Source organism: Nomia melanderi, chromosome 13 (assembly GCF_051020985.1).
Source record: "Nomia melanderi isolate GNS246 chromosome 13, iyNomMela1, whole genome shotgun sequence".
Taxonomy (NCBI): Eukaryota; Metazoa; Arthropoda; class Insecta; order Hymenoptera; family Halictidae; genus Nomia; species Nomia melanderi.
This window is the reverse complement of record NC_135011.1, coordinates 815,787-831,400: the sequence shown is the minus strand read 5'-3', so window position 1 is coordinate 831,400 and position 15,614 is coordinate 815,787. Positions and strand designations below refer to the sequence as shown.

Sequence of the window (15,614 nt, the reverse complement as noted above, 5' to 3'; positions counted from 1 at the left end):
TAGCTTCATTTGTGTCAATAGTTTGTTTAGATCTATTCATTTGAATAAATAATTGAGAGGATTGCTAGTGAAACAAACGCTGGTAGAACGTGCTGAACCTTTTGCAACTAGCACAGTGAAATACTTTCAGGAAAATTCTTATCTTGCAACGAAGGACAATTGTATTTTTCATCCAGTGTAGCACCCTAGAACAACCATCATTGAACACTAAAATGATTTAGTTTCTTATCCTCTGACTCAAGCATTCAGTGTTCAATCTAGAATCCGCCAAAGATTTCTACACTTCCAACAATCCTCAAAGAACCCATGAATCCACGATACTCACACATTCTCAAAGTGTCATCTAAAAGACAGGACACGCTCAGCGCGATAAAATTAGAAAAGCCGGTTGCAGGACGCCTGTTGCTCCTCGCGACCGCAGCGCTTCTTCCGGCGGCTCGCGCCTCGATACAATTTATAAATCCGGTCGCCAGGTAGCGTGCCGCGTCGATAAGTTCGATACATTGGAACGTGACGTTGTCAGAGTGGTCGGTAACAGAGAGAAAAAGAGAGAGAGATGCAGCTAGCATTGACAATGACGACGATACACGCTGACAAGTTTGACTGGGCGAGCTCCTCGCGGATGCTGGCCTCCTGGCGCGTCGAGATGCAGCGTGTCTTTCGAATGGCGACGGGAGCGCTTCGCAGCGCGAGCCGCGACGACGGAAAGACAATGATGGCGGTGATCGGAGAGCCGACAGCCGCGAGCAAAAAGAGCCGGGCGACGGGAAGACGGAGGCGGTCTCTTTCCTGGTCCTTCGGCCGGACAGCAAAAAATGCCATGCCCCTTGGCGCGCCTCTTGGAATAATGGGGCGCCATGAACGAGTGCTGGTGCCACGCCACTGTCTCTCTCTCTTTCTCTCTCTCTCTCTCTGTGTTATTATTTCGCGGGTAATCCCAACCAGTTAAAGGGAGGCTGCCGGCGGGTTAGCTGCGCTGGAAAAAAAGCAAACTATGAAAGAAGAGAAACGAGCCTGTCGTTCGTTCGAGAGCCGATAATCGCGCGACCGACAATGAAAATCGATGACCGACGCCGACTGCGCAGGTCGTTACCTACGGCTGACGGAGAGACGGAGGGAGCGAGAGAGGCGTTTGTTTTTTCTGCTATCCTGGTGCCACTGTGGTTCCTGGCATTCTTTTCATTGTTCCACCACTGTTGCTTTATTTTTGAGAGTCGGATTGAGATAAGGATATGCTTGGACCTGAAAGGAATGATTTGTATCAGTTGCTGTGAGATGGGGAAGGTGATAGAGATTATTTTGATTACCTTTGGTTTCTGAGATTTGCTCGTTTTAGGCGATTGGGGGATACAGTTTTAGCAATCTAGTGGCTTTTACTCTGTTTATTTTCCTTTGTTTAGTAAGATGGAGTTTAACCCTTTGAACTCTAGGCTCCAATATTGCAGCAGTATTAGATATTTTAATGAATCAAAGAAACTACCTAATTATTAGATTTTCCACATCAAAATTTTGCATTGAGAAGGAAAATAAAAGAAATGTTGCATTTCTAATTTTTGCTAGGAATACTATAAAAATTAGTTGCTGACTATAAAGCAACCTGGAGTGCTAAGGGTTATAGGTTAACTAATTCATTAATATCAAATGATTCCTGTTAACGTCAATCAACCATACCTGAATCTCTTGTAAAAAGATTCTAATTTCTTTCAGGTGTGAGCTATGAGGACGCCTTGAGGGATGGTGTCCTTCTATGCAAGCTCATGAACAAACTCCAACCTGGCCTTGTCAGCAAGATCAACACCTCCGGTGGCGACTACAAGATGATGGACAATCTCAATCAGTAAGCGAATATTTAAAGCATTCAACTATGATTAATTTTTTCACTAATCCTCAAATTCATAATCTGTAGCTTGATATTTACCAATTAATCAATCTGCAACATCACGTGCCAAAAGTGCCTTTCATCTTGACATAATTAGCGCACATTTTCCCATCCTCTCTCCTTTCCCAGAAGCGTCAGTGTCATCCCAGCATTTCTGCCAAATGAAACGTTACAATTAGAGAAGAAAAAATGTATAGAACAAGCCTGACATAACCGTTTTCGTCCGCTTTGAAACGCTCGCACGAGCAACCTCTTCCCGCGCGATGGTTGCCTGCTGCACAGTCGACTTTCCGCAATCGACAGTGTTTTGCTTCGGAACGATTCTCGACTTGGCGCCCTATCGACATCGAGATCGTTGGTCACCGACCGACTCTCGCCGGAATCGAGAGATCAGACCGTCTGCGACTGTTGACCACGAGGGGACAGGCTCGAGGTCAACGATTCCCTCCATGCTTGTAAACTTAAGAACCACATGATTGCCGCAGACGGTACGCCTCCTCGCGCCACCTGAGAGCCTGCTGAATAAGTACCAATAAAGTCTGAGGTCGGGACCGTCGCAGTGAACTTTCGAACGGGTCCGACGGACTTCTCTGGCTACTGTTATATAATAGTACAGTAATATAATGTAATATATATATAATAATAAATAATAATAATAATAATAGTAATAAATATATAATAGTACAGTAATATGATATAATATATATATGATATAATATATATAATAATAAATAATATTAATAAACAGTAATACTGTTCTGTGGCTTGTGTTTTTCAATGAATTTTTATTTAAAGAACAGTGGACACTTGTAAGGAAAATCCATTGATTGATTTCTTAACAGATTCTCTTATATTGGAATATTATTTTAATGGCTTTCAGTGTGTAGCAAGAGGTTAACCCCTGATTATATGGATACACCGTGACACGTGGTTGGTTTAATTAATTTCAAGTTCAAAGAAAGTTAGACACCTGTGAGTAGATTCAACCTATTAATAAAATTACCCTATTAATTCTGTCATATTGAAATATTATTTTATTGATTTTCCAGCAAGTCAAGTTAACCCCTGACCATATGCATACATCATTACACTAACGTACTTCAATGAACCTTAGGTTCAAAGAACACCAGTGAGTAGATTCATCAATTAACTTATTAACAAATCCTCATACTAAAATATTTCCATGATTTTCCAGCATGACCAACTCCAAGTTAACTGCTGATATATAGTGAGCTTCGCAGAAACCTAAATGAGTAAGCCTGAAGAACCGGATACTAACTGTATAACTCAGTAGATAAGGAGAAATCTTAGAAATTAAGTTTATTAAATAACTGTAAGCGATTCTTGGCCACAGTGGACATGTTGGCAACATAAGTTTCGTTGCCTGTAGTCGTAGTTACAGAGCCGTTGCTTAGAATTGCATCTAAATTGCATTTAGAAGGCGGGACTGAAGTGTCCTCGCGGCTGTTCCCCTCAACATGTTGCCGCACACACGACGCCTTCTGCATTTGACCGCGGTGTCGTCTGCGCAGGCCGCCAATTGGCGCGTTTTCAATGTTTAAGAGCGCTTTCCTGAATAGTGGGGCGAACGATGCGCAGCGCGGCCACTCCGCGTTACTCCCTTTTCATGCGGAGAACAGCAACGGAGTGAAGCAGCCACCTGCTGGCTCGAATCCTCCTGCGATGCCTGCTTCCTTGGTACTCGGAGAGCTCGTTAACACTGGCCTGCCTCACGCTTGTGCATTAGGCTTGTTACGGGGAAATCGACGCGAGAGCGAAAGAGAGAGAGAGAGAAAACACTAACGTAGTCCGTAGACACGAGGATAGTTAGGTGTTAGAAATGAACGGAGGTACGAACCCGTAGGCTGTTGCCAGAACTAATGAATCTTTATTATCCAAAGCTTCCTTTTTATACAGTGGCGTCGGTGGCCATGACAGGTACAAAGTTTGAGTGACAAAGATGTATGCCTAGGTTGGGGTATCTTCGTAGGGGTGACTAAGAGTGATATTTGAAGGGCCTATCGGTGAATCAGCGTGTTTGGCTGTTACACGCTTGTGCATCAGGCTGTGTGTATTACCGCCGCCGACAAAATGGCTGGTCGGTGGATCCGTTTCACCAGTGAACTACAGATATTTATGCTCATGAATCAATTTGCAGCAATTGCAATGGTGGAATGGATTCTTTAAACTCTTGTGACTCTCTTGTGTCTCAAATTAATGAGTTCAAATTGTAAACGTATGAAGTCCAGTTATAATTTTTGAGATCTCTTTGGAATGGATTCTTTGTTGAATCGATAGTATGTTCTTTAGTCGGATTGATGTTATTTATATTTTATTGTTTCAGGTTCCAGAAAGCCTGTGTGAAATACGGAGTACCCGACGTGGACCTGTTTCAAGCGGTCGACCTCATGGAGAGGAAAAATATAGCACAAGTTACCAACACCATCTTCGCCATTGGTCGCACGGTATCTACTTTTATTATTTTTTATTATTCTCCTTTCCAATGCAATTCAGTCGAATGATTTAATATTACATTTTTTACATTCTGAGTACTTTGTACTGTCAAATTATGCGGCATTGAAATTAATGTTCTTGGATTGTAAGAACTATTGAAATGTTTCCACAGACCTACAGACACCCTGAATGGCGCGGGCCATGGCTAGGGCCGAAGCCAGCCGAGGAGAACAAACGGAACTTCACCGAGGAGCAATTAAGGGCTGGCGAAGGTCTCATTGGTCTGCAGGCTGGTACTAATAAGGGCGCTACTCAAGCTGGACAAAACTTCGGCGCCACGAGGAAGATTCTACTTGGAAAATAATAAACATTGTATAGTAACACATTTCTTATCGGTAGATTAAGCATCGAGTAGAGTATGATAATGACCTGTAACCCTTAGACTTTTATTCTATGCGATCGACATAAGGAGAACCGCAGCATGTATAGATAATCGTTTTTTATTTATTTCAAGTATACGTCGCGTACATTTCTAGATGTCTCTAGATGAGTAGAACGATCATCAAAATTTAATTCCTTCGCATCTTACAATCAGGGATTGTATCGTAAAGCGAGTCATTAATAAAATTCACATTGTTACAATACATGGAATGTATTTAATGTAAACATTCATTCCTCGAGAACTCCTCGATATCTCTAACTACATTATATAATTATTATTATCTAATCAATACAATTTGTAGCAGGAAATATTCTGGAATACGTCAGATAATTCTTGCCGTTTTCTGCGTATATTGCAATGCATATAGCGGCACGAATTATCTGCTTACTAAAAATATGCATTTTGTACCGTGGCGCCATCCGTGGCAAAACGCTCAAACTGGTAGCCAAATGTTACCGACAGGAGAGTTGACAAGGATAGACAGTGGCGCCCTCCGTGGAAAAATGCTCAAACTGGTAGCCAACTGTTACCGACGAGAGAGCTGACAAAATTGACAGTGGCGCCATCAGTGGCAAAAGTCTCAAACCGGTAGCCAAAGGTTACCGACGAGTGAGTTGACAAGGTTGATAGTGGCGCCATCCGTGGTAAAATGCTCAAACTGGTAGCCAAAGGTTATCGACGTGAAAGTTAACAAGGATAGACAGTGGCGCCATTAGTGGCAAAACGTTGAAACTTGACAAATGTTACCGATATGGAAATTCGCGCGGTTGACTGTGGCGCCATTTGTTGACAAATATATTAAATGTAGCGTATTATGTGTTTATGGTAAATAAAAGGTTAGAACACAACATGGACGAACAAGATGAGCTTATTGTTTGTGTACCTGGTAATTGTATATAATATTATAATGAGGTAACAATTAAGTGGATGAAAGAGAGCATGTTTTGTTTTATTTATGACAGGTCAAAGATTATGCGTTTCTGATAAAATTAATATACCTGGACCTGGGACTTATGAGCAACAAGGTTATATTTACTCAAAACTTGCAGGTGTAGTTAAGTTGCTACCACAAGAGAATGTAAGGGATATGGAAACTATAATTGTTAATGTATAATGGAATTTATTTATTATATAGTTATACATTTTAGACGCATACGGTAGAAGTCCATGGAATAACAGAACAGAGCATTGTTCCGGCACCTGGTGACATAGTAACTGCAATGGTTACTATTGTTAATCAGAGGTTCTGTAAATGTAGCATAAAGTGCATAGGCGATATCGTATTGACGAGACCTTACAGGGGGATATTGAGGAAAGAAGATGTACGTGCAATAGACAAAACTAATATACAAATGTATAAATGTTTCAGACCCGGGGATATTATCCTAGCCAGAGTTGTATCCTTTTCTGTTCTTTATGATAATGTTAGATTAATGCAAAATTTATATATTTTCTTATGCACTTGATAGATGCCAATGACTGAAGCTCATACTTATCAATTAAGTACAGCAGAAAATGAATTAGGTGTAGTGATAGCGCATAGCGAAGAAGGTATGTTATTAAAAGAGAAATCATTTGTTACATTAAAAACTACCTTTAATTATGTTACAGGTGTGGCAATGATACCTATAAGTTGGACACAAATGCAATGCCCTAAGACATTACGCAAAGAATATCGAAAAGTTGCAAAAGTAATTCCTGAACATGTTATTACAGAACAATAATTCAATGCTAGATTCACTTTTTTAATTGTAATTTCTTGTACAACTTAAAATAAATCGAATAATTTATTATAAATGTATTTCAATGTGATTACAATCTTATCGTATAAAATCTGCACACTGTTGCAACAATCGATTTTACCGGCTAATAAACCTACAAAGTTCAAGAAAGAGGTGCTGGAGGGCGTATCGTCAGGTTATGATTACAGCTGTGAAATATTTTGAATCTAAAATTTTCAAAATATTGAATAAAAATACACATAAATCTAAAAATTGAATTTACAGAATAATGACAGACGAAAGAAATTTTCGTTCCTCTTATTATGAGAAGGTAAACACTTTTAAACAATCTATTATTTTAATCTGTATATAATCTTAACCAATTCATTTTCTCTATCCAAAAATACAGATGGGATTTCGTAGCGTTGAGGAAAAGAAATCCTTAGAAATATTATTGAAAGAACGTCCCTTCGATAAAGCAAAATTGAAACAGTTCTGCTTACGATTTACAGTGCCAACAATACATAGAACTTTCTTATGGAAAATATTGTTGGACGTGATACCAGTGTACGTAGACAGTCATGAATTTATATTGAATCAAAGAAAAGCGGAATTCCAGGACTTGCAGAAAGCACTTAAAGTTACCAAGATTTTAGACGATTGCACAAAACCACATTTGATGTTCCTTACCATGTGGTTATTACGCAATAGACGAGCTAAACTCGACATGAGTGCTCAGTTAGAAATACCTCTTCATAGGTCTTTATTTCCAAATTTTCAATTATAAAAGTATAATTTATTATCTCAATATGTTCACTAATAAATACAGTCATTTCAGAGCTATGAGTAGAATGGCTGAAACATTATGGCACATTATAGATATCGATTCGGATGAAAAAAAATTGGTGGACACATATTGGATATTGTGTGGTCTATTAGACCAAGTACAAAAGTTTCATAAAGAAGTGAATAGGTTGCAGGAATGTACTTGTACTTTGTTAGAAAGGGAAGATCCAGAACTATATAAACATCTTATTAAAATTGAGGCACTTCATAACATTCCATACGATGTTTGGTTCTGTTCGTGTTTTGCAGGAACAATATCTAATGGTTCTATAGCAAAGTATGTTCACTTAAGATATTTAAGCTAAGAACTGTAACAGTGGATTATAAAAAATTCATTGATTTATCTTTTTTCCTTATAGAATTTGGGATAAAATAGCTGTGGGTGCACATAGAATTTTAATTTTTGTTACTGTAGTTACGCTGACAACATTAAGACGACTCTTATTACGATGTGAAAATATAGACGGTGTATTAGACACTATTAGTAATGTATGATAATAATTATGTGCAAATGTATATAATGTATATAGAATATATTCACCAGTTAAATGGAGTAAGCAAATAATTAGGGACTAATGTTCTCATTTCAGATAACAGAAGAAACTTCAGAAATAATTGTTAACAAAGCAATTGAATCTTGGCAGCAAAGTGGCTCAACATTGACAACCATTTCACAAATAGTATAAATGAAATTAAAATGATAGAATAATATTTGTATTATGTGATAAAATGTAAATATGTAAAAAAAAATCTGTTGTAAGTGAAAATTTATTTGTTAAACATATGTATCTTGTATCTTAAAAATAATTATTTTTATTAATGCATCCGTCATACATTTTACATATACAATTACTTAATTTATTGAGGTGTTAAGTCTTAAACTGGACTTCCTAATATTGTGATTCTTTTGTTTTCTTCTTTGCAATGTTATATTACAACAGTGTTAATGTACTCCAGTGTATAAGAGCAAGTTAATAAATAATTTTTAACTTAGGCAGCCACAAAATGATTTCATGTCAATGTTCTCCAAGAAACGTGTCGTGTAATCCACTTGCATAAAGTTTCAGTTGTTCGTCATGAACATTAAAGTAATTCTGTTGTGTGTTTCGACTTGTGCAATTAGAATGGAATTACATTCCACCGTGTATCTTAACAACAATATAAAAACAATATTAAATTTCGATATGCATAGCGCTTTTATTTAATATCAGTATCATTCCAAGTAGTGGAATAATAGTGATAACTTGAAATTGTCGAGAGATCGGTTCAACTTTCTTTTGAGTGTTTACAAAAGAAGTAAAATGTGTCGAAATTTTATATACATTCTTTCTAATTTAGAAAATAGAAGAATTCTTGGAGAAAAGTGAGATCATACAAAATTTTATTCCCTGCTCACGCATTGCATGATGATTCATAGATTTCCTAGTGTTCTCTATTATTACAATTTTTCAAACAGATTTCCTGATGCCATTCAATCTTTGGTTTTCAGTAGGGAACCGAGTATGCCTTTTTGCCTTTGAAATATCTTTTAACCAATGGTGGCGATAACTTCATCCGTTTGTTGATAAATGATTACAAATAACAAAGTTGTATTTAATCCAAGCGTCTTGAAGAATCTTCATGGTTGGTCTTTAAAATGATCTTAGCAATGTGCAAAGATTTCAACATAAAATCAAATCTTCTCGTCAGAAATCAATTCTAAACAATGTTGGCAGATTTTGTTTAATTCAGAGACTTTATACTATGGCGATGCACATATAGTTCTGTGGACACTAATTCTCTCGTAAAGTACAAGTGAAATGCACAAATACACTACACTATTGTTGTATTTCCTTAACATCAATTTATAACATGCACATTTTTTTTAACATTAAAAAAACGCTGTACGCGTTCAATTAATTAATGTTTGCAACATTCTCGATCGGAATCTACCACTGCCTTTGAATACGGCGAAGTATGTATTTTTTTTATATAAATTGTTTTTATTTCCTTTCCGGTTAAGGCCATTGCATTAATTCTGCTGACGTCTAATTATTAAAATAAATATTTTATGCAAAGAAAAATAGTTAACGTACTTTACAAACATTGGCTAACTTTTTCTCACTAGATATTATATGCAACTGAAAACTTATCTTCTATTTCTTTAGCTATGTAGTGTCATTTACAATATCTGTTCACTCTTCTTCATCTATTGCACTCGTCTCTCTCTCTAATTTTAAGAAGGTATGCTTAAAACAAAGGAATGCATGAAAAAAAATGAAACAAAAATACACATTCACAAATAAATAGTACATTATTTTCTTCGGACATGAATCACAAAAGTAATTATGGAAAATATTGGAGAGTCTCGTGATATGTGTGATCAAAGTAACAGGTGCTCTTGCTCGAGATAAAAAGAGAGAAGAAAAAAAAAACAAGAGAAAAAATTCAGCAATGAGTGACGTGTATGATAAAAGAAAAAAAAGAAATTTTACATAAAAAGTTCAATAATTATTTGTTATAAATCTAGTAAAAATACTGGTTACAACTTTCATTCGTTTCACCGTTATATACTATCGGCAAGTTACACAAACTAGGAGTCACTGATAAATGATGCATCAAGATATCCAGTGCTTGATTTCATACAAATTTATATCATTGTTCTCATATTTTTTTTCATTTTTTTCTTTTAAAGAGAATTCAACTTCTTCGTACGTAATAAAACATCAAAATCGATGGAATTTAAACCTCAACTCAACCTAGATATTATAAAACAAGCACTGCTCGTAAAATTCCTTCATAACCTAAACTTTTACGTGGATTGATAATCCTAAAAATCAAACTCAGTTATTGACTTAAAGACGTAGTATAATACAATATAGACAGCTCTCTGAAAAGTTCATGTGAAGTTGGTGCACTTGACAGTAACGATTGTTTCTCTAAACATAGAGTTTCGTCACTGGGCAAAGATACGTATCCCCTTTTTTCGCTGTATCTTGTTCCAATTTTGATAATAGCTATAGAGCAGCAGAATTGCAATTATCGACTAGAGGTGACAGCGGTCCTATTTTTCCTTTACCGCTTCCCAATTTGTCCGCCTCATAGTGTACATCCAAGGACAAACCTTAAATTATAAAAACAAGTATAATTTAGTACAACATATTTTCTATTTGTACCGATACAATATATATATAAGAAACTTTAAGTATGCACATGTTATACAAAATATAGATGTATTTTAATTACATTAACATTTCATTAGAGCTTTATATTTTACTGTAACATTTGTAATCGATAAATAGCACCGTTAGTCCGATGAACTGAATTCAATGAAACAAGCTACCAAAAATACATCTGACTTCTAATATAACTAACAACCTTTAACGTACATTTCTGATATGCGTATTTACCGGAGGGCCTCCGGGAGGTGGATGGATGATGTAACGGTCCTGTTGGCATTGTATTTGATTCGGGTATAAATGCAGCTACCAGTAATGCACATATCACAAGTAATGCACCAAACACAAATGGTGGCCCCGGTACAAGCTAAAATTCCAAGTTTTAACATCATTAACAGTATAATATTTTGTGCAAGCGACAGGATATAGAAAATATTGATTTATAGTCAACGTACCTGGGTTACTAACTGTGGTATAATATCAGGATGTTGTGTGGCAGTTCCTGTTTTATTATTTTCATCTAAAGGAGATGATTTAGCAGGAAGGGGAGAATTATCGTTGAGATCAACGCGAAACAGATAAAAAATTACTCCAAACATTGCAGGGCCAAGACCATTACACAGTCCACGCATCCCAGTTACCATGCCTTGTACCAAACCTTGCTTATCGGCATCAGAATGCATGGATATGAATGCTGAGATGGCAGGATATGTAATACTTGACACAGAAGCGAGTACTCCGGCTACCCACACCATCCTATAAAGAATATAGATGAAATAATGTTAAAAAAAGTTCAAGTAGTTTCTCCTCGTATAAAATTAAATAAGAAACATTACCATGTTTGTGAACCAAAGCCGAACCACATGAGTTGTAACATTTCAAATAAGAGGCCTAACATTATAGTATGTTTACTGCCAAGTGTCTTTATTAGAAGACCTAAGAGACTTTGAACTCCGACGCTTAAAATTCCTACTGCAGCAATAAAAAATGCTACCATCAAAGCAGTAAACCCCATAACTTTAGCCAAGTAGACAAATATACAACTATATTGTCCAGCTTCAGGAAGATAGCTCAGGAACACAGTAATACACAACATTAAGATAGTGTGATCTTTGCCAACCTGAAATTTTATAATTAATACGTGTATATCGGAAATTTGTTCCCGAATAAATATTTGACTTCCATGCGATCTAAGAATTTATAAACTCGTTTAAAATAGAATTTCAAGAATTCCTAAATGGTATATCTATTTTTAGACATGATCTTGCTAATTTGGATTGATTTCAAGTACATTTCCATTATATATGCTATAATGAATCACTTGCCTTTCCAAGGTAAGCAAAAGGATCTGCCTGCTCCCAAGATATAGGTGCTGGTGGACGAGCTTTTTCAGGCAAACTTTCAGGTACAGCCACTAATATAAAAAACACATCCAACACTGCGATAGAAGTTGCCAATGCAACCACAAGATTTTCTCCATATTCTTTCATAATGTAATCTCCCAATGCTGGACTTATTACCATACTTGCAGCAAAAGTTGCTGATACCTAATGAAAAGTGTTTATGAGACACAATATCATAGTGAAAATAGTTTTTTGCAGTTTGAATTTATAATACTTACCATACCATACGCTGCAGATCTTTGATGTTCTTCTGTTACATCAGCAACATATGCGAATACCACTGAGAATGTACAAGCAAAAACACCGCTGATGGAAATCATAGCAAAGAACCACCATGTGTTGATGCTCATTAAAGGAATCGGCGCACATGTGAAGGCTACTGTAATAAGTAGAAAGAACTTTCGTCCCCACACATCGGACAGAGCACCTATCAATGGCGCGGAAAGAAATGACAAGATTCCTTTAATGCCCATTATTAAACCATTCATCAGCAACGTATGATTTGGAAATGTGATATTCAGTACGGAGATAACAGGCATGGTTAATAAACCCCATGCAAAAAATTCCAAAAATATTACAACCAGAGCATGGTACACGCTTGCCTCTCCAATACCAGAACTCTGAAAAAGAAAAATAACAAATCATATATGCTTGACTTCCCTCGACAATCAGTTAATACACAATTCATAAGCAGCCATGATATCTATGTGTTGTTCCAGCCCATGGAACAATAAAATATTGTATGACAGAACGAAAGGATAACTTCTTAGATTTTATCAAATCTATAAGCACTTTGCAAATCGTGACAGCTGACCTTAAGATGCCTGTAGCATTGCTGAGCAAATGTAAGAGGAGGTGTGAGTTTAGCAATAGCATGTTCTTGGCTGTTGTGAATTTCAGAACAAGAGGGGCCCAGGCCCTCTGCTCCACCTTTTGCCCCAGGGGGCATGACCCCTAAGAGTCGCTACTATATATACCTTTCCATACTTATCATTCTAGCAATTTTCATTTATCAGTTGTTCAGATCCATATAATACTGTAACGAATAACTTTCACTTAGCACCATATCAATTTTTAATTATTCAACCTAACCTTCATTAATTAAAGATTATTATTATTACTGTGCTTCTTTGATTATATTTACATATTAATTCCAATTCAAAGCACTATTTCAGTAATCCGCATTCTCTTCGTTTTGGTAAATATTTTAGTTGGATCATCAATTTTTAAACTTGCTTCTATACATATTCTTATTGTATTTCGTATATCATTTCATCTAACAAAATGTAATATATTTATTCTTATATTTTACATAGATTATATTATTCTTAGCTGTATACATGTATAAAATAATTGAATTCATAATTGCAACAAGCTTCTTTCTTATCCTCGCAAGATTAGTTCCTCATCGTCATAAGTATTGGTGTTAACAAAGGATAAAAATATCCACCTTAAGAATATATGAAAGTTATTGTACGATAAGTTATTGTAATACAATTTAATATGGTAAATTAAACAAGATATCCAGTGACATTATTTAATTCTCTTCGTTTGATTAATTCTATAGACTTCCTTTATCATAATTATTTTTCTATACATTTCAGATTCTCCTCTCGTTCGGAGAAACAATACCCCTCGTCGTTATTACTTTATTTAATCCTCCTTTCAAAAATAGAATTTTCAAACAAAAATTCAACCTTTGTGCAACGTTTCAAAGGTATATTATCACATACTGTAACTTCTGTAACTAGTGCTACATTGTGTTTAAAATATTTAAAAATTCAGAGGAGTCTTTTTCTTTACATAGTGCCATTCCAGAATGTTTCTTTCAACCATATTTTATTATAAAGCGAAATGTTCATGTGTTCGTTAGACAATCTCTCGTTCGTTATCAATAATTCGATCCAAAAAAATTCGTTTAATATAACTTGAGAAAATATATCATTTGTTATAATGTGCGTAGTTTTTTACAAACATTGACCAGCTGACAGTTAAATAGTCTAACATTCGAATTTTCAGCGAGATTTCTTTGACAGCGTTACATTGAGCGTGTGTCAAAAGAATGGTACGATCGGTGACGGATATAAACTGATACGTCGAGCGAAGTACACCTTCTCAATTTTTATGTTTTTTGATGTCATAACTTATTGTCAGCACTTCTCCCTCGTGATTCCCAGAAATTCGTGTTTCACTGACGCTTTTTACGTTACGGTGATCGTCACTTGAATCTTTTTCAATGGAACTATTCGAAATTTTAGAGGAAATCCCGAACCACTGCATTGCAACTCCGACCACCGAAACCCCCCTACTTTTTACGATACGTGCTATAGTCTTTTCGTCGTAACATCACGCTGAATCTAACCTACAAATCTATCCACGAGATATAATGTACCGTTCATCGTACATTTTAAGAGGTACGATCGAACGGGGAATCGTTTCGCTCTGAAATATTCTAAATTCATGGATTTTCCATTGTTCCCTGCATAATAAAAAAAAGAATTACCACTTATAAAGTGTACATTGTTGGCAGTTGATCAATATGCGCAAGAACGGTATCGCTCGTAGAACATGTACATATACAATATAATGCTAATAAAAAAAAAGAGAAATATAAATAACAAGATTTTAATCAAAGGAAAATATAAATATTCCACGATAGAAACATGTGACGAATTTATTGTCACGAGCGTGGAATTTATAGTTTCGCAAGATAAATCATAATCATAATGATAGTATTCACTTTTGTTTTCAACTGTTCGTGCCTTTTTAACGATACCGATAAATATTTTACAATAACAGCGGAAATATTTTTTCACAATTGTAATTAATGCATACACAATTTTTTGAAAAGTATCTTTTGTATTCGATATACTTAATTATGATGAACTTAAAGCTTACCATATTGTTCCTCTAAAACATGCATATGCTTTATTTCTTACTTGGTACAACTTAAATTTAATATTCATATATTTACTTTGTGACAATAGATTTTAAATTCAAAGAATATTTTTCCACAGAGTTCGTTATCTAAACGGATAATAGCAAAGATGGGAAACTAAATATATTGTTCTACAATTATTTTACACAAGTACTTATCTCCTTTGTTAAAAAAAAAGAAAGAGCTTTGAAGATAACAGCTAACGGTTAAAATTCAACAGTAATTCATGAAGTCAAAAAGAACATGAATAATAAAAATGATATAGTCTATGGAAACATTACACCATTCGTCTTTATTTATAGATACCTCTGTCAAATGTTATCTGAAGTAAAACACAAGGTATTCCATAGATTATCAGCTATACATTTACAATTATCTTATGTCACGTTACCAGATAAAAATGAAACAAAGAAGCTGGTTGCATGTCGTTCTTTAACAATCGTAATATACGAGGAATGTATAGAAGTTGAAGACGTTCAATGCGCATTATATTTGAACATTAATAGGATTATTATTTCAACGCCATATGTTACAATCAGCATTAAATATGTATATATATATATATATATATATATTGAATTTAAGAATCGCATGAAACGTAGACTTAATACAAAGACATATTAAATTGGGTAATACATCTTTCAAAGTCTCAATTATTTTCTATGAAACGTGTGAATGTCATTTAACAACAATGCTCTATATGAAAATGAATCTCGCTAACAGACATACATGAAAATGAACAAAGATCCAGCCATGTGTCAATGCTATGTAAT

The 15,614-nt window shown here is 35.5% G+C and overlaps 4 protein-coding genes and 1 long non-coding RNA gene across 17 annotated transcripts in view; 4 read left to right on the top strand and 1 right to left on the bottom strand.

The window, feature by feature from the left end:
• LOC116431374 (muscle-specific protein 20) overlaps window positions 1–4,977 on the top strand; it is a 28,075-nt gene extending 23,098 nt beyond the window's left edge. The window contains exons 3-5 of the mRNA XM_031986699.2: window positions 1,708–1,837; window positions 4,224–4,344; window positions 4,506–4,977. Of these exons, the coding sequence (XP_031842559.1) occupies window positions 1,708–1,837; window positions 4,224–4,344; window positions 4,506–4,697 (443 nt within the window). The 3' untranslated portion in view covers window positions 4,698–4,977. The remainder of the gene's footprint in view (window positions 1–1,707; window positions 1,838–4,223; window positions 4,345–4,505) is intronic.
• On the top strand, window positions 1,845–4,217 carry LOC116431377 (uncharacterized). 3 transcript variants are annotated; one of them, XR_004235910.2, is made up of 4 exons: window positions 1,845–2,504; window positions 2,760–2,851; window positions 2,929–3,008; window positions 3,075–4,217. It is a non-coding gene; the product is annotated as an uncharacterized LOC116431377 (long non-coding RNA). The 3 variants fall into 3 exon arrangements; XR_012999957.1 differs by having other exon boundaries at window positions 1,845–2,489; window positions 2,929–4,217; XR_012999956.1 differs by having other exon boundaries at window positions 2,929–4,217.
• A 141-nt stretch (window positions 4,978–5,118) lies between the features above and the next one.
• Csl4 (exosome component 1 Csl4) lies at window positions 5,119–6,594 on the top strand. The gene is made up of 5 exons (XM_031986698.2): window positions 5,119–5,661; window positions 5,738–5,853; window positions 5,924–6,172; window positions 6,245–6,326; window positions 6,387–6,594. The coding sequence occupies exons 1-5, from the start codon at window positions 5,598–5,600 to the stop codon at window positions 6,497–6,499; spliced, it is 624 nt and encodes a 207-aa protein (XP_031842558.1). The 5' UTR covers window positions 5,119–5,597; the 3' UTR covers window positions 6,500–6,594.
• Window positions 6,595–6,633: 39 nt separating this feature from the next.
• Window positions 6,634–8,082, top strand: TBC1d7 (TBC1 domain family member 7). Of its 2 annotated transcripts, none has more exons than XM_031986697.2 (5): window positions 6,634–6,827; window positions 6,906–7,255; window positions 7,335–7,619; window positions 7,702–7,831; window positions 7,933–8,082. In XM_031986697.2, the coding sequence occupies exons 1-5, from the start codon at window positions 6,786–6,788 to the stop codon at window positions 8,026–8,028; spliced, it is 903 nt and encodes a 300-aa protein (XP_031842557.1). In that variant the 5' UTR covers window positions 6,634–6,785; the 3' UTR covers window positions 8,029–8,082. The 2 variants fall into 2 exon arrangements, with proteins under 2 accessions (XP_031842557.1, XP_031842555.1); XM_031986695.2 differs by having other exon boundaries at window positions 7,326–7,619.
• A 50-nt stretch (window positions 8,083–8,132) lies between these two features.
• LOC116431371 (hippocampus abundant transcript 1 protein) overlaps window positions 8,133–15,614 on the bottom strand; it is a 9,396-nt gene continuing 1,914 nt past the window's right edge. For 4 of the 10 annotated variants that reach the window (XM_031986693.2, XM_076373219.1, XM_031986691.2 and 1 more), the window contains exons 2-7: window positions 12,122–12,523; window positions 11,826–12,047; window positions 11,337–11,620; window positions 10,956–11,256; window positions 10,711–10,867; window positions 8,133–10,445 (exon numbers count right to left, since the gene is read on the bottom strand). In XM_031986693.2, coding sequence (XP_031842553.1) covers window positions 10,339–10,445; window positions 10,711–10,867; window positions 10,956–11,256; window positions 11,337–11,620; window positions 11,826–12,047; window positions 12,122–12,523 — 1,473 coding nt within the window. In that variant the 3' untranslated portion in view covers window positions 8,133–10,338. Of the gene's footprint in view, window positions 10,446–10,710; window positions 10,868–10,955; window positions 11,257–11,336; window positions 11,621–11,825; window positions 12,048–12,121; window positions 12,524–12,717; window positions 12,940–13,047; window positions 13,180–14,406; window positions 14,478–14,801; window positions 15,613–15,614 lie in introns of those variants that run through there. The other 6 variants (XM_031986690.2, XM_076373217.1, XM_076373216.1 and 3 more) reach the window with 5 other exon arrangements.